General features: G+C 46.1%; 1 protein-coding gene across 4 annotated transcripts in view; it reads right to left on the reverse strand.

The window, feature by feature from the left end:
* FMNL3 (formin like 3) overlaps positions 1-23,770 on the reverse strand; it is a 314,942-nt gene extending 291,172 nt beyond the window's left edge. For 2 of the 4 annotated variants that reach the window (XM_085600368.1, XM_085600367.1), the window contains exon 1: positions 23,100-23,347. In XM_085600368.1, coding sequence (XP_085456494.1) covers positions 23,100-23,207 — 108 coding nt within the window. In that variant the 5' untranslated portion in view covers positions 23,208-23,347. Of the gene's footprint in view, positions 1-23,099 lie in introns of all 4 variants that reach the window. The other 2 variants (XM_085600370.1, XM_085600369.1) reach the window with 2 other exon arrangements.
* Positions 23,771-26,366: the final 2,596 nt, after the last annotated feature.

A 26,366-nucleotide genomic window follows, 5' to 3' on the forward strand; every position in this document is an offset into this window, starting at 1 on the left:
TTGATCTGTTTACAGGTTTATCTCTTGTCCCATTTTTTGTGTTGTTTATCCAGTCTTGGCCATTCAATTTCATTTTACCATGAATTTGAGGGATGAAAATGCCATTTGGGAGGGAGTGTTACAGGAACTTTGGATAATTTTATCGTTAGGGCTGCTTCCCTATTAGAACGGGAAATTACACTAACTGAGAAGCGGCTGTCCTTGGATCCCAAGGGAATAAAAGATCGTCCCTGGGCTCCTTAGCGACCGTTATAACCCCCGATAGGGTGTCTGTTATAAATGAAGAACCAGCTTCCCATTCCCTAGGAGCTAGTGTTCCTACCTTGATGCACTCTCCTCGCCCTGGTGCGGGGGACGTGGATATTATTGCCAGCCCGAATGGAAGATTTCCAATACCTATAAATTCTGATTTATCATCTGCCCATATGTTGCCCCCGAGATCTAAGCCAATTAAAAAGCCAGTGCCACAAATTTCATGCAAGGACCCTGTTAATACCAAAAGAAAGCGAGGTGGGAAGCTACATCCAGGAAAACCCGCAAAAATGTCTAGGTCCGCAAAAATTGCTGATGTTAATACATTGCTTTCCCCTTCTCTTTTGGTAACTGATAGTCCCCCTGTGACCACTATTGACTTAGACCCTCCTTTGTTGAGCTCCAATCTGCCTAGCGGTTACGAGGAGTACCTCTTACCGAAATTAAAGGAAATGCTAACCCTCATGCTGAATCCGGTTTTGGATAAATTGGCCCAGATTGAGCAGAAATTCTTGCTTTGCTACCATTGTGCTAAGGCTAAGATAGCATCAGGGGCTGTTAAATCTGTGGGCCTTCAAACTACTTCTGAGGCTCCCCTTGCTTCTAATTCCAGTTCATCTAGTGGAATTGCCTTTGCCTAATCCTTCTGTTCCGTTCCCTTCTATTGCTTCTTCATCTTCGAGTCACTTAGCGGAGGGTTTTAATTTGTGTCCTTTGACTCATTGTACACAAGTTAAGGGCTCGGAATCTGCAAATTTGTCAGGGGAATCAGCGCTGTTTATTTCTAGCCCCCCCCCCCCCAAAATTGTAGACGAATGTTCAAGAGGGCCAATTACAGATTTTGAGACCAGGCATACCCGGATACTGGGAAACACTGCCCAAGCAAGCTTGTCTAATAATTTGGGCCAAGCTAGATCAGTTTACGGGCGTGCGCCGGGAGTTTTTGACTTGCCCCCGGCAGCAGCCCCGCTGGTCGTAATACTTAGACAAGTGCCCCCAGTGCAAGAGGGACAAAGCGAAACGACTGATCGGCTGATGCTGAAGGTGATGCATTGGCTCAACACCCAAATGAAAAAAAGAGTAAGCCCGGAGTGGGATATCAGTGGGTATCTTATAATGGCGAGGCGTTGTTCTTGGTTGGGCTCGACAGCAAAAACAGAGTGGAGACTGTGCTGTGGCTAATTTTAATAATTCTAAAGTAGTCAGTATGATTTTGGATTACTTAAGCTTAAACAATGGGGGTTGTTATCCATCCAATATCTTTGTTTGCCCCTTAAGCTCTTTTTATAATCCCCCCAGTCATCTATCGCTAAATTATAGAAGGCAGGGTGTCTCTACAAGAGATAGAGGGGTGTCACAGGTAGGATTCCAGGCGGTCCCTACCTTTAACCGGTTTGCTCCGCTATCAGGGCTTGAAGAGTGCGACTGACATTTGCAGGAGGGGCGGGGAGCTGTGAACCCCAAGCTGCCATCCATCACCCTGGAAGATTCTACTGAGTTCCCTGTGGTTGACAATGGCAACTCTAGAGTTGTTTCTGTCACCGAGAAAACTGACAATTCGGGGTCACCTAGTCTATTTGTGGCCAGTATATTTAAAATACTTTCATGGAACATAGCGGGCTTAGGATCCAAAGTTGACTCAGAGGATTGGTCTTCCTTTATAGAAGAGGCTGATATTATAATGTCACAAGAAACTTGGGCAAGGGAAATGTACTTTAGGCCAGGTTTCCTGTCCTTTGGTAAACTGGCCACCCCTGCACCTAGAAATAAGGGTAGATCTATGGGAGGTCTTCTAATTTTGGTCCGACAACGGGCAGAAATTATAGTTAAGGAGATGGAAATAGAAGATTCGGATATCCTGGCTCTCTCTATTTCGGTTGATAATGGCCTCAAGTGCACCTTAGTGAATGTCTATGCTAGAGGTCAGGTGGGTGGAAGAATATCCCCAACAGTGATTGCTCTTGACACCTTTTTGCAGTCCCATAAAAATTCTGGGAATCTAATTATTGCTGGAGATTTTAATTGTACCTTCGAACCTCTTGGTTTTGAAGATGGTAATCTCACGTGTGATGAGGATTCAGTCTGGGGCATCCCGTCTTTGACATTAGATCCTTTCAAAAATTGGTCGGCAGCCGCACTCCAGTTAAAAGCACTCACAATGGAGTATGGGCTCCGGGCAGTCAATGGTAGGTCTAAATCAGATCCTCAGGGCAAATCCACGTATAACATGGGTAGTGAACATAGCAGGATAGATTATTTCATTTTAAATGTTGAATTGTGGCCCAAATTGATCGACATGGAGGTACGATCTAGGACAGAGAGTGATCACGACCCTCTTCTAGTACAGTTGGAAGTCTTTACGAAAGAGAGTGTAGAAACTGAGAAAGCTGGTGTTCCGTCCTCTATTTTAGTTACCAACAATAGTCGTAGAGTTAAGTGGGATCAGATTATAAATGACGAAGCTAGATGCTCTATGATTAGGCAAATCTTATTAGATACCCTAGCTGTTGTCACAGCTGGGATCCCTTCTGATATATTTAAAATTGAACGCGTAAACTGGGTTAAGTATATTCACATACTGATTAATGGTATCGCAGGAGGCACCCCATTACCAGATTCATGGCTTGGGGCCGAAATCATCCCTTTTTATAAGAAGGGTAATCGGGCCCTGCCATCTAATTACAGGCCCATCAGCCTGATCGACACAACTCAGAAGCTGGTGGCCAAAATTGTACTTAATCGGGTATTAGAGTGAATAGATGAAAATGACATACTATCTCATTTCCAGCCGGATTTCCGGAGCCATGTTAGCACTATTGACCAGGTCTTTAGATTTATGATGTTGTATTGGAATACAGTAGTGCTGGGTGGTGGTGTCCTATATGCAGCTTTTGTGGATCTTAAATCCGCCTTTGACCTGGTTCCACGAAATAAGCTCTGGGAATCCCTGGAAAGGGCTGGGATGCCATTATAGATTTTATCGTTTATTGTAAGGCTCCATGGAAATAACTCTGCTTGTGTGAGATGGGGAGGGCAATGGGAGACTACTAATAGTTTTAAAGTGGCTAAAGGTGTGCGGCAGGGGTGCGTGCTAGCCCCCCACCTTATTCTCCCTTTTTATTAACAATGTTGTCCACTATTTTACTGATTACCTCACGGACGCCCCCAAACTTGATGGGTTAAGAATTCCGATTTTAATGTTTGCGGATGATACCCTTTTATTGTCCAAAATTAAATCTGGCTTCCAACGTGCTCTGGATCGCTTCCAGCTCCTTTGTAGCGATAATGAGTTGGAGGTTAACGTTGGGAAGACAAAATTTATGGTCCTACACAAGAGGAAAAAAATCAGTACTACACTTAGAATGAATAATGCCCCTATTGACCAAACTGATTTTTTTGCATACCGAGGGGTGACTCTGGGACGGAGACTTAATTGGAATCATCAGTTGGATCTCTCAGTAATTAAACATAATCAATTAGCGGGAGTCCTTCTAAAAGAACACAGATCCTCCCTAACTAAACCCATAGCTCCAGTAATGAAGTTGTATCATGGGAAGGTTAGAGCGTCAATACTTTACGGTGCGGAACTCTGGGGTTTTGAAAACTTGCGACCCCTGGTACTTGCCCAAAATAAGTTTTTGCGATCTCTTACTGGTTTACCCCATTCTACACCCCTAAAACCATTGCTGCAGGATTTGGGGTGTGTGTCTTTTGAAGAGACAGCAGGGATTAGACCATTGGCGTACTGGTGACGCTTGAGGACCACCCCAGAGTTAGCACCTTACGCTTTGGCTCTTAAATATCTTATAGGGGTGGACAAGTGCCGTAAAATCCCTTGGTTGTATAACATTAGATCCAGAAGGGACTCCCTTCCCATCGAAGAGTGAGCTTAAGAGACTGTATGTTGAGATGTTTCAATTTAAGTCTCACGCCCAGATTACCAGGGATTCATTAACTGATCTCTTTATGGACCATAAGGTTGATTATTCATTGGAACCCTATTGGGACATTATTATTGGAAACAGTGATAGGAAGTTGTACCATCAATTCAAGGTTGGAAGTTTACCCTTAAAAATGTTTACTAAAAATTGGGGCAAAAATCAGGGTTTAAACACGGATACTTCCGGTCACTGTTGCCCAGGGATCCCTGAGACTATTCTACATGTGTTATTTGTCTGCCCAGCATACAGAGCACCCCGTATGAAGTGGATCAAGCCCCTGTGCAAACAGTTAGGCATAAGTTCAGCGCAAACAGCTCTGCGTATCCTCAAGTGTGACACTAAGGAGGTCATTGTTGTTGCTGTGGCAAAGTTCTGGTCCACGTGTTGGGCTACAAGAAGGAAATATCTGCAAATCTAAAGCTATTATTGGGTTTTTCGTGTGAATACTGTTTTATTGATTGTTATTATACTAGTCTTGGTGTATTTAATACTTGTTTTATGTAATTTATTGATGTGGCTTATACATTTGTTGATGCTGTGTCTTTTATGATTTTAGTCGAATAAAGACTAAATGATGATGATGATGTGTGGAAAAGTGGCCAATGATATAAAGCAGAGGAAAGTAGAAATCTCCAAAATAAACCTCCAAATTGTACCACTTTAAATGCAAGGTCGTATTTAAAAAAGGCAGAGAGAACAGCTCGAAGAATAACTTGAATTATTAAGTGAAGACAAGCATTCTTCTTACTCCAATGTCATCAGAAAAGTACCACTTTCAGAGTAGGCAATACCAGAAGTCTCCTAAGAATAAACGAACAAGGCTGTGGTAAATCTTGCGTGAGAAGCGTGCGCCAAGGAGTAGGATGCCAGGGACACTGTACAGTAGAAACTTTTGAGAAGGGTCAGTGTTTTCGTTAGTAGAGAGGTGTGGCTCACCGGTTAGAGGCGGCAGACCCGTAAGCAGAGAATCGCCCAGGGACCAGGGTTCAATTCCCGACGCGGCAGGGTCGTGGACCAGGTCAAAAACAGACTCGACAATTCTCGCCTCGGTACCTACTCTAACCAGGAACACACTCGGCAACTCTGGGCATTAAGCTTGCCTCATCTCTACAACGGCCCCCCACAGACGCCGGGGAAGCCTGGTTTCACCTTGGAGATACCCAGAAAGGGACCTTCTCACAGGGAAAACCAGGACGGGTTCCCCAGCGGTCTTCAGCGCCAGGATACTCCATGGAGTCACAGTGCGCTTTACAAGTACACCCACATTTACATTTACATTTACATTACATCTTTGAGAAAGTCGTGTCTCGCCTCTACTTTCTGAACAAAAAAAGGAAAACTGTAAATCCAACAACATATTATTGTGGAAACTGAAACAACTGAAAGAGAAAATGGGTTTAGTAGCTAGACCTGTGCCTTTATGTAGCTCAGCAAAGAAAACGTCATTAATCCCCCACGGCCTCCCAAAATGCCAATAAGTCTGGCTTATGATTGAAATGCCTCTTCAGCCACTCACAATAGTTTAGACACTCGACAAATCGTCATGCATGCACTCATCCTCGCACTGACAAGAAAAGCAATAAAAACAGACATTCAGAAAAGAACATAGGCAAAACATTATTAGAATAAAATTAGAAAACAGAAAACATGCTTCAATATAAACTTGACGGGCATATATCTACAATACAGTAATAACATTAAATATAGTCGAAGGCAGCAGTCCTGCAATGATTTTGTATACAATGTAACAGCTGCCACGTTTAGAAACAATGTATTGGCCTTCTTTGAGCAGTTAAAACAATGATACAATATGCACAAATGTATTCCAAAGTGCTCCGTAAACACGACACCGGGAAGCCATCTTTGAATGCTAAAATGCATAGTGTATCACTTTTGTTCTAAACCAGCTTGGCAAACATAATGCTTCTAAACATGGTGGCCATTTTGGAACCGTAAGACAATGATACACTATAAACAATACCACTCCAAGACGGCCATTAAGAAAGTGACATCACAGGATGCAGCAGGTTGCAGATGCGACGAGGAGCAAGTGAGCAGTCTGGTAGGACTGCCTAGGGAGCTTTCGGATATTCAAAAAACAGAAGAATTGAAATGAAAGGAGACCTGCAAAAAGAATAACATGGAAAAGTAAAGAACTGGCCACCAGCCCTGGCAGTGACACTCATTTCCACAGGGAGATGCTCATGCAATCAAACCAACAGCTGTTCTTCAGAGGGCAATAGAGCTAAGAGCAGAAACGGTCTAACCCACTTTCCCCATGAAGTTTGTTGTGACTGGGAGAAGGCGAATGAGGAAGAAACTGGAATAGTTAATAGACCAACAGCCCAAAGACTTTATGTAGTAATATTTATTTAAGCATGTAAAGTTGTTTTTATGTTTTCTGTTTTTTTAACAAGGGTCTGACACACACTAGATGAAGCAGGCCCTCTTAAGAGAGTCTTGGCAGGGACTGCTATAGTACACATCTGTACTCCCTGCTAGTTTATCAAAGAAATTAACCAACACCAACATTTTTGACTACTAGAGTAATCCGCGAGATACAATTTAACAAAATACCTGTCTCGCGGCTTTAACACAATATAATAATAATGAACCCTTAAAGACCTACTGGCTTTACTAAATGCATTTTAAAATTAGTAAATTAGGCCTACCACCCTTATAAGATTTTATAATACCAGATCAGATCTATGGCATCTGACATGAACCAGTCGAGCCTATAGTCTTTATCAATGACTTGTCACGATTAAAAAACCAAGGCCTTCAGTATTGCACATAAGCTGGCGACCATCAGGCACAGGGAAGTAAATACAAAACTATGGTTGGCAAAACAAGGTACAAATGTGAAACGAGCCTAACTAGGATTATCACACAGCAAATCTTCAACTCCCAAGTGTTTGTCAAAGGAGGTAACTAACACCAAAAACATTTGTTATTGAGGTAATCTGTGAGATTCCATGCCACAAAATATCAGTCTATACACTATAGTCTTCAAAATGTTGTAATTACAATCCCCCTTAAAAGACAAGCATCATTAAAGTTTGTCACAATACAATTAGGCTTACTTCATTTGTCGTAACTTTCCTCATGGACATATCAGCCTATGGCATCCGACATGAATGTTTCCGAAGAACAATCAGGTCTAAAGTCGATCACTGGATAGCCAACATAACCAACTCAAGCCTAACGAATTCTGCATAAGCTTTCCCAAAAGGCAACATACAGGAATGCAGTAAGAAAATGTGTGTATAATATTCCTTACCACTGTGACCAGCTGGGGGGAACTACATAAGGATGCAGAGTTGGTAGCCTAATGCTGGCCACAAAAGTTGAAGAGCACTCCTTGGAGCTATTAAGATTATTTTATTGCCACCACGATAACGCACTGGACAGGCGCGTTTCGGCGTGGTCGCCTTTCACAATGTCACTGTGAGCAAGATTTCCACAGCATTTTAAATCAAACAAGACAGGTCATTGGTTCTTTGTTATTAACAAGACTAACGGTTTCCACCTCGTAAATACCACACATTGTGCTTTCATGGCGGTCATCTTACAATGTTCAATAACAGATAATATTTTATTACCAGTTTCAGCAACGTATTAATGTCACATTTCATCTTGAGACAAATCAGCAATAAATATAAGAGAGATTTATATTAGAAGTTATACTAAATCATATTCAATCTTACTGCCATATTAACAACCGTTAGCGTCGTCAATAACAAAGAACCAACTGGCAACTGACTTCCAGTTTGCTGGATCTTATGCACGAACACTGCATACACAATACTGCAACTCGCCACGGCCTCCAGAGAGCCCAGAACTAGTATGAAGGGATTTTGAGTAGGGGCCGCGGTGGCCCTAAAAAGCGGACCCGAGGAGGACAAGGAAAGGTCAGCTGCGGAAGCGGTTCTGTGCTCATGCAGCGGCTGAGAGGGTGGCCCTGCCTCGATCTGCCTGGCTGCGCATCCAGCCTGCTCACTTGCCTGCTCACTCCCGGTTACTACCGGGAACAAATGCTGATGGCGAGTGCCTCAAAGGATGCTGGGGCAATGGTTGTTGGTGCAGCATATGCTGGCGGGTGATGCAGTAGTCAAAATGTAGCACTTTCTTTTCGTGGAGATTCACCAAACGGCGCCAAAGTTATTAGCAACACAAAAAAGCATTTCCTATGGAAACATGATCCTGGGGCATGTTGGAGGCCAATGGCTGAAGGTTCTATGGTAAAAGAAGCAAGTGGTTGAAGGAGCACTGGCGTAACGAAAATTGAGGGGGCCTCCCTGCACGGTACGAAGAGGCGCCCCCTCCAGCCTCAATCAGGAGCTCTCTGGCCAGAGTGCAGTGCCGAGGGGGCCCCCTGGAGCTTGGGACCCACCCCCGCACCGCGGGGGCCTGTGTTACGCCCCTGTGAAGGAGGCTAAGCCAAAGGCTTTTAATGTAGATCTTCCCCATGAACTGCACAAGCGCTATGCATATCAAACTTAAAAACACATATCTGTAGCTGAACAAACTAAAACAGGGCACGTGGGGGAATGTGCATCATCCAAACACAAATGGGAAGGGGGTTGTCAGAAGAATTCAGAAAATAAATGCTCAATTTAAAAAGATCGCAAATATTTTAAGCTAGGACTAGTATGCAAGTTAGTGAACATAGCAATAAAATGCAAACAACCCTACGGGCCTGCGGCGGTGGTGGCAACCAAAGTTGTACAACTCTCAGAGGAACACATAAAACGCTGCACTAATGTGTTCACTGACTGGAGGCAGATTCGTTTTATGAATTCTGCTACTGTAATCTGAAGCTTACATGTAATCAAAGAAGGATGACGTGGTGAAACAAGTAGATCTCAATCCTCTCAAGGTGCTTCCACAAAAAGACCCATTTGCCTTGGGCAAAAAATGTTTTTTATTCATATAGAGGCCACATCAGAGCGTCCTCCTCACTTTTTGAGTTCCACAAGAAGCGGACGCCCTGGCTCTTTACATAAAGAATTTGGGGACCACACACCTGCCCAAGCACCTGGATACCCTCTCGGGTGATTAGTACGCTATACAAATTAACATAACAAACTTCGACTTAACACGTTATGTTTATAGTTTTAAAAAACACATGCAGTCACAATCCAGGATAGTGCTCAAGAAGGAGTATAGAGAAAGGGCACTGCCAGAATAGAGGTAGAAAGTGACTGAGCTCAAAGGAGGCGTCAAGGGAAGGGGACCGAGAAGGATATTTTAATATTCAATTGCAAAGCCAGGAGGACTGTCTTTGATGTGCACGTATTCTTTGTTGTAATAGCCTTATGTTGTTGGGCCCAGCTATGTGGTGTACACATTTTTTCTAAAATGTACAAGTTTCCTCAGACAAATCACGTAAAAAAAATACAACATTTTGTTGCATGGATTTAGGCTTGACCCTCATTGTAGATATACTAACAAGGAAAACTTGAATGTGAGAGACTGTCATCTAAAAGGCAAGCACGGCTGAAGAGAGTCACACACGATGTGAGGCTACTTAACAGTTGCACTCCATCAGTCAAAGCTTTGAAAAGTCGTCAGGTCTATGAAAGCATGGAGGTCAAACCTTAGCCCTGTGCCCTTTCAATGTGAACCATTGTTGGACATGCAGCGCCTCCCTCTCCACCCCTGCGGGCGCACTTGAGCAATAATAGAGGGCCTTTGCCTGTCCAGGGCATCTGCAAGGTCAATGCGCGGTGTACAGGATGCTACAGGAAACCTTAATGGCCCAAGGGGGACTCAAAATACATTTGCATCCTAGGAAAACTAATTTTGGGATCAAGACCAATGCAAACTTTAAAAATGCAAACATACACAAAATACTATAGCAGGATCCCAAAACATGACTGACACCCCAATAAGTCAATCCTTCCAGGTGGCTCAACCGAACAAGTCAATGTCTGACTGGGGTGGACCCATGGCCCCCGGGTTTAGGTACTTTACGTTACATGCTGGGTAGACCAAAGTTCCAACAAAAAGCTAAAGCTGCCTACAGCCAAACCTTTTAAAGTTTCAATTGCCCAAAAGTAGTACCGTGTTATGCATACTCATTCACCGCCCTACTTGGAGACCCCTACAAATACTTAAAACAATACATACACGCAGCACGCTCACCTACCCAACTTAGAGACACTTCTATTCTTGCATCGGCACACCATTATAAACATCAGACACACAGCTTCTAACACATCCACTACACACTATTATTTACACTTACACCACAAAGACTGCCAAAGTCTCCCGCTCATATGACACAAACGCACCCAACATACACTCATTTATATACACACACACACACACAACCATACGCACAGCTATAAACACATCTACTTACACAATACACATACTCTCATTCCTGCACACCTTCACCATACATACTTTAAAATCAGACTTACAAAATGCACTCTCACCGACACAAACACTGCTTAACACACCCACAAATACCTCTAAATACAAATAAGACACATATTGCTCCGAGAATAAACCACACACCCGGTAATAATAAGACGCCCACCCACCGGGGCTCGGATGAGGTTTGTTGCAGCTGAGAGGTTTGGAAGCGGTTACTCTCCACCAGGCTGTGCACTCCACGCCCCCTCAGAGCACTGCAGACATTCTTCAATTCCCCACTGAGGAAGGACAGGGGAGTGGAGGGGGAGTTCGTAAAAACCTCAGTCCCCTTCTGTTTTTTAAAACCTCAAGAGTTACAGTCATTTACTGAGTTCTGCCCCCACCATAGCCATCGGCACCGCCTCCAGAACAAACACTCAAGGAGGAGACCTGCCCCCAAAATATAGAGCCACCACAAACAAAAGGAGCAGACAAAGGAGCGCTGCCTCAAAGGCAGGCTGGACTGCAGGGTGAGGCAGCTAGAAATACGACACTCTACAGCCTGCCCCCCACACAGTGGCAACAATCCACGCATGAAGCTACGACACTGCGCAGCCTGCCCCCACACAGTGGCAACAATCCACACATGGAGCTACGACACTGCGCAGCCTGCCCCCACACAGTGGCAACAATCCACACATGGAGCTACGACATTCCCCAGCCTGCCCCCACACAGTGGCTACAATTCACACATGGAGCTACGACACTGCGCAGCCTGCCCCCACACAGTGGCAACAATCCACACATGGAGCATCGACACCTCGCACCCCACACAGTGGCAACAATCCACACATGGAGCTACGACACTGCGCAGCCTGCCCCCACACAGTGGCAACAATCCACACATGGAGCTACGACACCTCGCAGCCTGCACCCCACACAGTGGCAACAATCCACACATGGAGCTACGACATTCCCCAGCCTGCACCTCACACAGTGGCTACAATCCACACATGGCGCTACGACATTCCCCAGCCTGCACCCCACACAGTAGCAATAATCCACACATGGAGCTAGGAAACTCCGCAGCCTGCACCCCACACAGAACTACGACACTCCACAGCCTGCACCCCACACAGTGGCAGCAGTCCACACATGGAGCTACGACACCTCACAGCCTGCCCCCACACAGTGGCAACAATCCACGCATGGAGCTACGACACTCAGCAGCCTGCACCCCACACAGTGGCAATAATCCACACATGGAGCTACGACACTCAGCAGCCTGCACCCCACACAGTGGCAACAGCCAACGCATGGAGATACGACACTTAGCAGCCTGCACCCCACACAGTGGCAATAAGCCGCACATGGAGCTACGACACTCCGCAGCCTGCACCCCACACAGTAGCAACAATCCACACAGAGCTACGATACTCCGCAGCCTGCACCCCACACAGTGGCAAACATCCGCACATGGAGCTACGACACCTCGCAGCCTGCACCCCACACAGTGGCAGCAGTCCACGCAGGGAGCTAAGACACTCCGCAGCCTGCACCCCACACAGTGGCAACAATCCACACATGGAGCTACGACACCTCGCAGCCTGCACCCCACACAGTGGCAACAATCCACACATGGAGCTACAATTCTCCGCAGCCTGCACCCCACACGGTGGCAATAATCCACGCATGGAGCTACTATGACACCTCGCAGCCTGCACCCCACACAGTGGCAATAATCCGCACATGGAGCTACGACACTCCCCAGCCTGCACCCCACACGGTGGCAATAATCCACGCATGGAGCTACTACGACACCTCGCAGCCTGCACCCCACACAGTGGCAATAATCCGCACATGGAGCTACGACACTCCCCAGCCTGCACCCCACACAGTGACAACAATCCGCACATGGAGCTACAACACTCCCCAGCCTGCACCCCACACAGTGACAACAATCCGCACATGGAGCTACAACACTCCCCAGCCTGCACCCCACACAGTGAAAACAATCCGCACATGGAGCTACGACACTCCCCAGCCTGCACCCCACACAGTGGCAACAATCCACACATGGAGCTACGACACCTCGCAGCCTGCACCCCACACAGTGGCAATAATCCGCACATGGAGCTATGACACTCCCCAGCCTGCACCCCACACAGTGGCAACAATCCGCACATGGAGCTTGAACCTCAAACAGGCAGACAGAGTGCCTGAGACGGCGAGAGCTCTCTATAAAACAAAATATCTTCCACTCCAAACAGCGGAGCGAGTGTTCAGCACCCCAACCCTAAGCAGCATTGCATACAGGAACGCGGACCTCAAAAACGAGCAACAACGAAGTTAGGGACCTGGATCCAAAACACCATAGAGTGGGAGCTGTACCCCAAACGCTGGAGTGAGTCACATTCATCTAACACGCCACTGAGACGGACCTGAACAGCAAATACAGGCAGCACTGCAGAAGGACATGCACCCCTAACACAAGCAGCTCCACGGAGCAAGCCCTGCATGGCAAGCAGCACCATAAAGGTGAAGCTACACAACACACCCAGGCAGCACTAGACAGGAAGTGCACCCAAAACAGAAGGAGCATTAAATGGGCTCTGCACCCCAAGCACAAGCAGAATGCGGTGAATGACCTGCAAGCAAATACCTGTCAGAAGGACATGCTTCCAAATACCGGAGAGAGGGATCGGCACCTTAGCACAAGAATGACAGCAAAGGCATAGTTGCACTTCAAACACAAGCAACAATGCAGAGCGGGTCCTGCAACCCAAACAAAAGCCGCTCTGCAGAGAAGAGTTTCACCCCAAACATTTGAGAGAGAAACCTGCCCCAAACTCAAGCTGCACAGCAGAGTGGGACCTCCAATGCAAGCAGCTCTCTAGAGAGCGAAACTGGAACGACAAGCAGCAAAGTGGGAGCTGCATCCCAAACGCAGGTAGCACTACACTGTAAACAATATCTTCAACGCAAGCAGTGTCACAGAGGAATCACCCAAATACAAACATCAGGACGGAGAGGGCCAACCACTTGCGGCCCTCACAGGGCAGCACCTGCGAATGGGCTGCATTGGTTGAAGGTAGATCCCATTTCAGGAGCTCCAAAGTAACACCAACCTCTAAGCTGCAGAGAGGCTCAGAAAGAAGGGTGTCAGCACGCCATTTAGGTCGGGCCTAAGCAGCACATGCGCGGTCTTTTCTAGACATGCTGTATCTACTCTGTGGGCTTAGAGCATCCCTATCGCTTTTCATTGGTTCCTTTGTGTGCACTTCAAAAATCCTCGCTTTTCTGTGGTCAACACCTTACATTTGTCCCTCCTCTTGGTGTTTTGTTACCGCCCATGGCTACTGGCCCTATTACATGTAGGCTATCACTTCCGACCGTTTATGCTCATTCAGGTGTACTATTTTTTTTGTTTGCATCAGCTTGCGCTCAGATGATGGCTTAAGTTAACAAACACACACAGCATTTCTTTGCTTTCAGTTCGTGCTCTTATCTTAACATTACTGGAGCAGAGTTTTTTTATCGTTGTTTGTGCGTTTCCTATGTTCAACGCGCTCCATTTCACAGGCGCCGCTTCTTTTTATTGTTGTCTCGTGCTCCTAAGTCAACACATTACTGGCTCAGGTTTGTCATACATGCATTTCTTTTGTTCAGTGTGCGCTGCTAGTTTGTTAAGTGAATGCCACTTCATGCGGCTAGGCGTGTTTGGTAGTTACGTGAATGCCCGTTACGTGAATGCGACAATGTTGATTATAGTTAAGGGGATGTAGCGCCCCGAGTGTGCGTCACTACTTATTGGGAAGGAGTGTTTATGCTCCGGGCTTGCGTATTTCATCGAGTCGCAGTTATTAACATTTGAAACGCTTTAAACTTCAATTATTGTTTTTTGACTTTATTACTGCAATTGAGCATGGGATGATTAATTTTAAATGTAAATACCTGCGCAGACTACACCAGGGGTTAGTCCTTCTTTCCTCCTTATTGCGATCATGGCATAACCTACCCTGTGACGTCGCTCTTTTAAGCAAACCATCCAATGATTCGAAGTAGCGCCCTTAATCATAAGAAACAAGGCACACTTACCTACGCCTAACATGGCTGTCTAAAGACGGGTCCACAAGTTACCGGGTCTAGCGAGGACTGTGGCGTTGGATGTAGTTATCACAGCCTTACAGGAGTTGGTTTTGAGATTAAAGTAGGACCACTGTGACAGGCCTTTCAACAACACAATAAAAGTTGTCCGTTTCTTTGACTATGATGATGTCTTAGTCTCCTCCTATACGGAATGCGCAGGACCGATGTGACCAGTTCCCGCCACTGAACATTGAAGAGTCTGGACTGGAGTTCTTCTGAGCTGAAGAGTGGAGAAGTGACTTCAACAATGGGTGACATCCACGGTGAACCGAAAATGCGCATCAACGCTAGCATGTTGGCCCAGTATATTGGCAAGCAAGTTTGCTTCATGGGGCGAGTGTAGAAGATGAGCGGGCGACAGTCTGTGCAGGATCTATAGAGAGCCACGAATATTCTGGAGGCATATATTTCTTTTATATAAAAACACTGGTTCATCTGTCTCCTCTGTTTTCTTTAACACTAAAAGTGATTCCCATTGCTTGCTGTTTCCACTGCTCGAATCTATAGTACTGATCGGTTTTCAGTACTTCCAGAACTGCATGAAATGTTGACTATCCGCTCAGAGGAGTTTCTAGCGGGTGGAGAGAGGAAGCAGATGTGGCCCGTGCCCTAACTCGGTTTGTCCAGCCCCCCCGCCTCTTAGTGCCCCCACAACTGCTGAATGTTTTCTGGGACAACACAGAAACAACAAACTTACATTGCACACATACATGTTTACAGCTGACTTTCAGTGCAAAGCAGTGGTGTTTTGTTTTTCTAAATATGACTATATATTTTTGTGTTCTATCTATAGACACATACACACTCACACACTAAGTCACATTTAAATATTTTAGGCAAATTTGTGTATGTATACATATCTTTGTGGGTGGCCCCACAACTTTTATTTGTGACAGAATGTGTGCCCCCCCCAAACAAATAATATCCACTTTTACAGATCTCACTTCTCTCACAACGGTAAGTATGGGCATTGCCATGTCTCATCTTCTCAGGGCCTTACGTTTCAAGTTATCTTAAACTGGAAGTCAAATCATGCTTAGCATTGCGCTAGTCTTCCATTGTGGATTGTTCCTGGTGTAAAACGTTCTAGAGCAACCGTAAACTCATCGCTTTTCCACTACTGCTCTTTTCAAGGATGTTTTTGGTTGCTCTATCCCAACACTTACCATGGTGTGACGGGTGTCCTGCACAGTTGCACACTTATAAGGTCCAAAAGACAGACAGGTTATTTTTTCCTGCCTGGACGCCCAGTATTAGTGTCCCTTCCTTCCCATCAACCTCTCTTCTGTAACTTTGTTTTACAATCGATAATTCTCGCCTCGGTACCTACTCTAACCAGGAACACACTCGGCAACTCTGGGCATTAGCTTGCCTCATCTCCACAACGGCCCCCCACATTCGCCGGGGATGCCTGGTTTCACCTTGGAGATACCCAGGAGGGACCATCTCACAGGGATAGCCAGGACGGGTTCCCCAGCGGTCTACAGCGCCACGACGCCCCAGGGCAGCAGTGCGCTTTACAAGACACATACATTTACATACATTTACATTTACATTTACTGTTTGCAAAGCTACCTTGTTCACTCACTGGTGGTGCAACATACATTGATGTTTATCTTTTTCTAAAGCACACCTTTCCTTTAAGATTGTGCGTATTATGCTGTTGCTTTAGCAAACAGTTTGGGCCCTCTTTCGAGGATGGCAAAATACTGCTGCCTCGCGCCGGCAGACACTATGTTCTGAACGTACCTTGTATGAATAGAGATGTTTAGGCCAACTCGTTCCTTGTATCATCCATACTCATGCCTGCGCGAGAAGCGGCCCTTTGAAAAATTAATGAAGTATTTTTTTTAAATAAATAAACAGTTTGGGTCCTCTTAACACGTGACTATGGCCTGCTTACAGCGGCAGGCACACCACCTTTCAGCTATCTCACTCAGTGGTGGCACAATCCATAAGACTTCATAGCTTACAAACCTCCAATTAATATTTATCTGTACAACATGTATGGTGCGCCTTGGAGTTGCACGTGGGATATTTATTTCATTGATCGCACTCTCTCAGCAGCAGACGCTCCACACACTGAGTTACCTCGATCACTGGTAGTGCAATGGGCCCCGATTGCACTCCCACTGGCCCCTCTGATCCTTCCCTCACACTCCCTCTCTCCTCTGTGTACTGCCTACTCAGACTTTACCTTTCCTGCACCTCCTCACACTGTGCACTAATCCACCTCTCACCCCCGTGCCCCTCTCACTTGTCTCAGTGCTGCTCTCACATACTCGCAAACTGAAAATGTGCACAGCCCATCTCTTTCCTTGCTCTCACTGTCGGCTCACACATCCCTCTCGGTCCGGTGCACATCCTCGGTGCCCTGCCGTCAGCTGGCGAGTGGTCATAGCCTCTCTGCACACCGGCCTTACTTTGAGGTTGATACGTTTTCTTTGGTAAGAGTAACCTGTCCCTCTCTTGTACTCTCCCCCACCACTGTCTCTCTCACACACTCTTCCTGCCTCTCTCTCGTGGTTGACTTTAGGTCTTCAAGCAGTTTCTTTCCCGTGCCTTTTCAAGGTTTCAGCCCTCAATCCCACGCTCTCCTCCTCTTCTTGGGGTGCCGACTACGTACAAAGGCACTTCGTCTTTATGTGTCTGTCGCCTGCTCTCCCCTTCTTTCTTACACTCTCTTTCTGCTCCTCTCATTCAGCACTTTGTGCACAAACTACATATCCCTCTCAGTCTTCCGGTCTATCTATTCTATGCAGCTCTCACCCTTATCTATCCACAATGCCACATAATTCCACCACACCACACAATTTCCACCCTACACAATTCCAACCCAACCCACATAATTCCACTCCACACAACAAACATCCACTCCAAACCAAAACACCTCGGTAAAGACATTGTCATTTACAACGTCAATAGCTCTAACTCTCGTTAATGCGAGACTTATTGGCATTGCCAATGCTTGTTTTCTTTTCGGAGTGTCTCTCCAGACCCTTTAGCTACTGCTGCTCCATTGCTCTTGTAATTATCTTTTCAGCACGCCCATTTGTTTAGCCCAGATTGTTAATGTTAGCCCATTAGCAGGGAGATGCTCACATCTGCATTTGAAAGGCTGCATCTGCCTGCTCATGCACTGGGGTTGTTTATCCCTTGACTGCCTACAAGAAACAAAAGGCATAAAGTCAGGAACTAAATTTTATTTTGCATTTTACAAGTCTGCCAATTGGCACCGTGACATATTATCAGAGCCATTGGAATTGTGCGTTCCTGCGGCCACAGCTTTTTCCATATAGTCACGAATTTTCCTCTTTTACTTCATAATGCACCATTTGAGAATTTATCCAGAAAATAAATTTGGTTTCTAGCTCAAACAAAACATTATCCAAAATGCGCTACATGTAATTTTGAGCACTGGCAGATCCCCTGCATAGATTAACCATGAACGTTCAGTTGCTGATGGATGAATTTAAGTGTTAAACTAATACGATACAACTTTGCCCACTTTAAATAGTTGTTAAAAATGACAAAATAAATAAATAAGACTGCTACAGATTGTGGCGCATTATGCCACAATTTCCCTTCTCTAGCTGCATAATTTTAACAACCACTGCTGCCTAATTCCAATAAAAGTACATATAATACCATCTGCCCCTCTTAGCTGTTGATCTAACAGCATGTTGTGTTGTGGGCATGTAGTTTTGCATTTAATGCTGCCATTATGGGTTCAAAATCCAAGCATGCAAAGTGCTGTTTGCTACAATGTCAGAATTAGCCTTAGTTAATATGCATGACATTAGGCTAATTGTCAAGTAGGTTTCAAGTTTACAAATTCATCTTGTCCACTTGAAAAACTGCTTGCTTCAAACCTAACACCAAACCTAAATTCTGCTCACATAATTTGCAAGGGTTTCCTCGTTAACAGCATGCATTAAGCAAGCACTGGCAATAAAAACGTTTGTCTTTTCCGTAGTGAAAAGCTAAATATAGAGGTTTACAACACTAAACAAGCATTTGCACTGCAATAGGTCTCGCATTTACGAAAGTTTAAGCTATTGGCATTTTAAATTACAATAGCTTAAATTCTCGCAAATGCGTGACCTATTGCACTGCAAATATTTTTTGTTTACAAGCGCCCCATGCTGCGCTTTCAGACTACTAGAGGCCACGCCCCTTTCTTTAGACGAGCCGTGTCTAAAGAAAGGTCTGTGGCCGCCATTAAAGGGAACCCGCGGTATGGGGCGCTTTTACCAAAAAACGCATTTGTTTGTAAAGTTGACAATCAAATGCTTTCTTTGGTAAAAGCGCCCCAATCCGCGGTTTCACTTTAATAGCGGCAACAGACCTTTCTTTAGACAAGGCTCATCTAAAGAAAGGGGCGTGGCCTCTATTAATGTGAAAGCGCAGCATGGGGCGCTTGAAAACAACCAAAAAGTGAAATAGTTAAAAAAAAAATGCGGGCGCCTGTGCAGTGGGGGGGAAGAGGGCAAGGAACTGAGCATATTTCAAACATATAGCGCTGAGTTACTAAAAAACAGTTTTGGTAAATTAACAGCGCCTGATTCGCACAGCATCTGTGCAGGGGGGGGATATTTATAGCCGAAGCCCATTAAGTGAAAGCGAGCATAGCATGTAGCAAATACACCCCCCCCCCCAAAAAAAATAAAGCCATTGCCAAAGCTGCCGTTCCTTTCGTGCTCTTTACATTAAGTACCATTAAGGAGAATAGCGCTCACCGACTAGATAAAGCAGACTGTGTAAGACCTCAAGTAAAAAGTCCAGTCGTTATGGAAGGTTACAAATGCAAACAAGGTGGTACCAAGGAGACTAATAAGCCTATTCATGAATGAAAAGCAACGATTTTGGAAGGACTGTAACAGGAGCCAATTGAAAAGATGGGTGGGAAATGAGCTGAGATTTTATTCCATTCCTCGATACAGCATGCCTCGCAGATGAGCGCAAGCACTGCCCAGGCTCGACCTAAATAAGTACAACAAGGTCAGTAGCAGCAAAACCATAAATAACACACAGAATAAGTAAAACACAAATTGCAGAAGTAGGGGGGACAACACACTGTTCTCACACATATGGAACAGGTACCATACAGCTGGCTAGCACACTTAAGTGGGCATGAGAGTAGTTAAAAGTCTGCTGAATGCGCTCCGTAAAGAAACATACAAGTACCACCACAGTCCAGGAAGAAACAGCCAAACCCCTTATGGAACCACCATACATTCATGTGATCAGATAGGAGAACGAACCCTCGCCCACCTAGTGTACTAAGCTTCACCAAAAGGTTCCACATCTAGAATTTGGAAGCATCCTAGAGCGCTATTGTTCATTGGTTGTGCAGTTTCCTAGTTAGGGGGTCCCTAGTTTGGGACCGGTTAAGTACCTGAAGCTAACATTTATGTTCTCCCTTTGTTACACTCATACCTATATTAAAATAGCGTGGGTGACTATTTTTTAATGGTGTCTCCCTGCTACAATATTCACAACAGAAGGGGTGATCAATGGACGCAGACTTTCCTTTCTGTCACCATGCTTCAGCGTCCGAATATTGCCCCACGGTGTCAGGCATCTTCCTCACGACTACGCCTGATCTCACACATCAAATATTGTGGAGCAGTCCCTGAATCATAGGGCATGTTATGCAAGTGCACACAATATACAATTTCTTTTTTTCTTAAGACGGGCAACAATAGTGGATACAACACTTGCTCATAGAACAGGCCGACACAGTGTGAGCTGTAGTGCTTGAGCGGACAGGTACATCGAAGAGCAGCAGCACGAGCTTTCCCCATCACAGGACATGTACAAATCAGGTGAGCGCATTGCAAGTGTTGCTTCCTCATAGGACAGGAACAGTACAGCAGAAGCAAAGTAAATTTCACTCCCACTCAGATGATATTCCGGGTCAGCATCCTGAAGATCCTACTGCTGTCACTCATAGACCTGCTGTGTCTCCTGACGTCATATCCCAGTCTTGCTGCTGTCAATGTCTATACATCCAAGTGCTGCTATTCACACGCACCTTTGTCAATGAACCTTAGATCTTAAAGGCTAGGCACTTACTGCACCAAAACTGAGACTTCCCCTACTTGCTGTATGAAAGGGGATGGAGAAATCAACATGTACTGGTTCTGTATGGTCACTTTGATGTCCAAAATTTCAAAAACAAAAAGAGAAAATCCTATGCAGATTGTAGACGTAAATCAACAGTGATGCCTCCAAAAGGAAATATGGATATTTTAGTTGGTAAACTACAGAAAAAATGAAATGTATAAGGCCATTTACAAAACACTGGAGTTTGTCTTGCTATTTTGTTTTTCAACATATTGAGCAGTAGCCATGATCTAGTAGGTGGCCGTTACTTAGAGCAGCCCTGTCTAGCTATTTTCTAGACCATGGGTACTCACAAAAATTTTCCCAGGGGCCAAAAAGTTTGGTCTGTGATGTGCCGAAGGGCTGTATCGATGCCAGTAGAGTGGCAGTCGGGAGTTTGGGGGGCGTGTTGGTGATAAACTGGGTGTAGGGGAAGCGAAGCATATACTTATAATGGCTGTGAATGTGAAACCAGCAGACCTTGGATTAATCCCGGCTTTCCCACTTTGAGTGACCCTAGGCAATTGTTTTATTTTACTTTCCCTCCTCTTTCTTTATTATCACATACAAAAGAACCTCAAAATACAGGACTTCAGAATGTGCACCATACAAAACTTTCCTGTGTTCGATTTAATGAACTATTATACTGTTCATGTTTAATAGGAACCCAGGCCACCCAAAGAGTGCGCATAACTGGCTTTCCTCTTAGTTCACTCTTGGCATTGTTGTCAGGGTAGGAGGAAGAATTAATGTTTCTAAATTCATGCTATCACTTTAAAAAAAAGACTTCTGAATGCACGGATATAATCGGATGTACTAAGGTGAAACAGTCCTGCATTTGTTTATGAAATGTGCATTATGAATTTTTCATATTTTTACATTTTTTCTCCAAAAGGTCTGCAAAAATAAAGGTTTCTTAAAGTTAAGCAGTGCTGGACACACTAGTTGCTTCCCTTCAATTAACCTTTAAATAAATACTTGTCTGATTATTGATTTTTAAAAAAATATTAGTGCTGAGTTGAGTAAACAGCAGCCCAGTGCTGCTGTTGACAAGGGTGCTGCATGCAAAAGTCAGGAGGGCTGTGTGCAGCCTTCTGGCCGTACTTTGAGTAGCGCTGTTGTAGACAGACACACAGATGCCAACCTCTTCAAACATGGTTTGAACATGTGTGTGCAGCAGGTGGTGTGCAATCCTAGCTTCAGTGCTGCACCACTTAAAAAATGCTGAGGCCTGCCAGTGACGCCAATCCTAAACAGCTCTGAAGCACAAGACTTGCTCCCCAAACAACGGAGTAGGATTTTCACTCCAAACACAAGCAACAGAGGGGACCTACACAACAGTGAAGAGGGAGCATTGTAGGTGGGTGCACCCCAAACACAAGCAGAACTGCAGAGGGGCCAGCGACCCATACAAGAAGAGAAAAGAATGTCCACCCAAGCAACACCATAGAGGGGACCTTAACCCCCCCATCAACGGCTAAAAAGGTAGTGGCGTGGCAGGCTCCTGCAGCCCCTAAGGCGCGGGGCGCAACCTTTCAGGGCCCCCCCCCCCCACTCCATCCAACCCTAGGACAATCAATATCTGTAAGGCACGAGAGCTTCAGGGGGCATTCTTCACACTTTGCATGGACGCCTGTCATTTCACCTCATGCCACTGACAGAAGGCTCTACAGCCAAGCACAAACAGCAGCACCAGTGGGACCCTTGGCCCCAAACAACAGAGAAACCCTGTATTTCAAATACAAGGGGCACCCCAAGGAACCGTCATCCCAAACAAAAGCAGCATCGTAGGGGACTGCACTCTGATCTCAAACAGGCACTGCAGAGAGTGACACTCATGCCAAATGAAGGAGAGAGGGGCATGCACCAAAACAAACTATGAGAGGGGACCTGGGTCGCAAACAAATGCAACATAACAGAGAGGCCTTGACCCCAAACATATCAGTCACATGCACCCCAAACAAATGAAAGGGAGACTTTATCTTAGCCACCAGCAGCATCGCCGAGGGAGTCTAGAATCCAAAAATGAACACCACTACAGAGGAGGGCTATCGTGCTCAGAGTTTCCACTGACAACACAAAGCCGTTTTATTGAAATGTACTGCACTGAAGCAATACATAATCTGACACATATGGAAAATTGTAATTTGTGGTACAGACATTAGGGCTGAATGATGGTCAGATGCTTTTACACAGGGCCACCAGAGTCGTTCTGACAGGCGCAACAAATCAATGCCCACCACGTCTAAACCAGTACCCCAAGCTCCTCTCTCCCCCTCAGCTCACCAGCACAAGTCCGAAGCGTTCCTCCAGCTCCCCGGGATCCGGCATGGGCACCTTCAGCGGAAGCAGAGGCGGGGCCCCGGGGGCTTCCAGGCTCTCTGCGTTCCCCATTCTGCAAGTAGGGTCCCCGCACAACCAGCAGCAAACCGGATCCTCCCGTCACTGAGTCGCTTTTCCTCAGACGCTCCTCCAGTAATGGATCCCAAATTTACAACAGCAAATCTCCGAGACCCCGCGCAACCTGCAGCCAATTAACAGCTGCTCCGACGCTCGCTCACCCAGAAGCCAATCAGCTGCTTTGGACCCGCGTACTGGGCCACTCGCTTCTGCTGTCAGTAGGGCCCAAGTTCCCCTTAGCCAATTAAATCCACAGCTCAGGGGTCCAGGCCAGGGTCTCCAGCACACAATCCAGCTGTACGCGGTCCTTTGGGCCAATCAGCATTCCGGCTGGCCAGAGACCCTGCGCCCAAAAGCCAATTAATGTTAAGTTTCTGGGGCCCCGCGTGCCGCTGAAGCCGCGCTACAAGCTACCCGCAGTCCCTCAGGGCACTTCAGAGTTGCGGTAGTCCGTCACTGGCTTCTCTCCGCGCGCCCCTCGCTGTCGCCTGCTGCCTCCATCCTCGCTCTGCCATCGCCTGCCTCGCGCATGATACTTCTGCTCCGCTATACCATTCATCGCATCAGCGAAGTTACCAGGACACGCCCAGTCCGACCAAGCCTCGCACGCCCCTTAGTCTACACTGGCTGGCAGTTTCCGCTGGACCGCCTAACCCTGGTTAATCCAATGCATGATTCATTGCAGGCTGCCGCGCCCCCTGGTGGCTTAGGCGAGTATGAAGTTCCATCTTAAGTGGGCAGCACTTTTGGTTTTAAGCATACCGTGTGAAATACACTAAAAGTGTCCAATGTCAAGCAACTATAGCGCACCAAGTATTGTTTTTCTTTGTATTGTAGGACTTTTCGCCCTACGTCTGCAACAGAAAAAGAAAAAATATGAGTACAAGCAGTGATCGAAGTGGGGAGATCTGAGGGGCACTACGATTTTTAATTTTAGGAAAACCGTTCCCCTACTCTTTGTGAAAAGATAACCGTCCCGCGACGGTTAATTCCGACGTTTGAAATGGTTCAGCTGAAGTGTAAGGCAGGGTGTGTCCTGTGCTGTACAATAACCCTGGGCGGCCAACTACGTTACGTTCTTTTTCCTCGTTCGCGATCAGCAACATCAAGTTGGCGATCGCGAGCGTGGAAAAAAAACCTCCTGGCGAGATTCTCAACGCGGGGAGGTCAGGTTTCTCATTGCGAGTGGTCGCATATGCTTGCGACCGCTCGCGATGAGAAACTACTAGTCCGCGTTGAGAAAGCTGCTGCTCGAGTAAAAATCTACTCAAGCGGCAGAAAACGACAGCTCGCACTGTGCGAGATGCCGTTTTCATTGATTGCAAAGTGCGGACAAGCATCCGGCACTGTGCAATCATCCCGAACAGCGCACTACGCAGTTCGTGTAGCGCTACGTGTATCTTGCGTAGTGCGAAGTGCACTTCGCGTAGCTACGCGTAGCGCTACTACGCAAACTACGCCCAGGGTTACTGTACAACCGTGGAGGGGCAGACTGCTAAACAAGCCTTCTTGCCAAGGTGCCTGCTTCACTCAAAGAAATGTAAATGAGCGCAACTGGGTTGTCGGCAAATGTAAAGCTGCTCAGAAGTCGATATTCGCTTTAATTGATGGCATCCATTGAAGCTTCCCGATGACACACATTTTTTCTTTTTGAGTAGTATTGTAAGGGAACTACCAACTGAGCTGTGAAGTGTGTGCTTTTAAAAGACAGTTGTAAACACAAATTTGCTTCCTGATGACACAGATTTATTCTTTTTGAGAGGTATTGTAAGGGAGCGCCCAACTACGCTGTAAAGTGTGTGCTATTAAAACAGTTATAAAACAATTTTTTAACGATATGTACAGTCTGGGCTTTAATAAAATCTATATTTTGGAAGCATTTTGTATCAGCCTATCTTATACTGTGTGTAATGCAAGTTAAAAATAACGATTTACATGTCCACAGTGCTTTCTGTCACAGACTGGGACCTTGTAGCACAAACCATACACAAGTCAGTATTCTCAACTACACCAACCAGGCTTCAATTCTGTGGCTCTCTGGTGCAGTGCATTAACTAATAGAGGCTTCATAATGAATGATCATTAATTTCCCACTGATTATTATAACTTGCATTTAATTTTAATGTAAGCTCTACGTTATTTTATATGTAGTTACATGAAGTTGAGACACCGAAAAAAGTTACAGAATATAATGGTGCTGATTAGGATCCTGGAAAAACCGGGTACGAACCGTCGGTCGGAGCGTTTTCTCCGTCCGACTCGTACCCGGGACAAAAACATTACAAACATGGAAGTACGATTCGCACGGAAACACCATTTCCGTACGAGTCGTACAAAACACCGACCGACGAAAATATACATACGAATGTGATCCGGGAATGCTCAGACGTGACGTCGGGACGCTCTCAGGCAGCGTTTCACGACGCAGGAAGTACGAATCGAACCGACAGCAGTCCGGACGGCAATATTTTTACGGCACCCAAAAAGTGCCGGAAAAGCGAAGTACGCCGCGAAACGACCAGATTAGGGGGCCCGGGACGCGCCGTACCCCCCCCCTAGCCCCCGTGAGTACGCGCCGAACCCCCCGTGTATGTACACCCGTGTACGTACGAGTCGAACCTCCACCCGTGTATGTACACCTGTGTACGTACGAGTCGTACCCCCACCCGTGTATGTACACCCGTGTACGTACGAGTCGAACCCCCACCCGTGTATGTACACCTGTGCACGTAGGAGTCGTACCCCCACCCGTGTATGTACACCCGTGTACGTACGAGTCGTACCCCCACCCGTGTATGTATGGTGCGTACCCCCAGCGTAGCGCTGGGGGTACGCACCGTACATACACGGGTGGGGGTATGACTCGTACGTACACGGGTGTACATACACAGGTGGGGGTTCGACTCGTACGTACACGGGTGTACATACACGGGTAGGGGTTCGACTCGTACGTACACAGGTGTACATACACGGGTGGGGGTTCGACTCGTACGTACACGGGTGTACATACACGGGTGGGGGTATGGTGCATACCTACACTGGTGTACATACACGGGTGGGGGTACGGTGCGTACGTACACGGGTGGGGGTTCAACTCGTACGTACACAGGTGTACATAAACGGGTGGGGATACGGTGCATACCTACACTGGTG

The sequence above is a fragment of the Triturus cristatus genome, chromosome 4_2 (genome assembly GCF_964204655.1).
Source record: "Triturus cristatus chromosome 4_2, aTriCri1.1, whole genome shotgun sequence".
Taxonomy (NCBI): domain Eukaryota; kingdom Metazoa; phylum Chordata; class Amphibia; order Caudata; family Salamandridae; genus Triturus; species Triturus cristatus.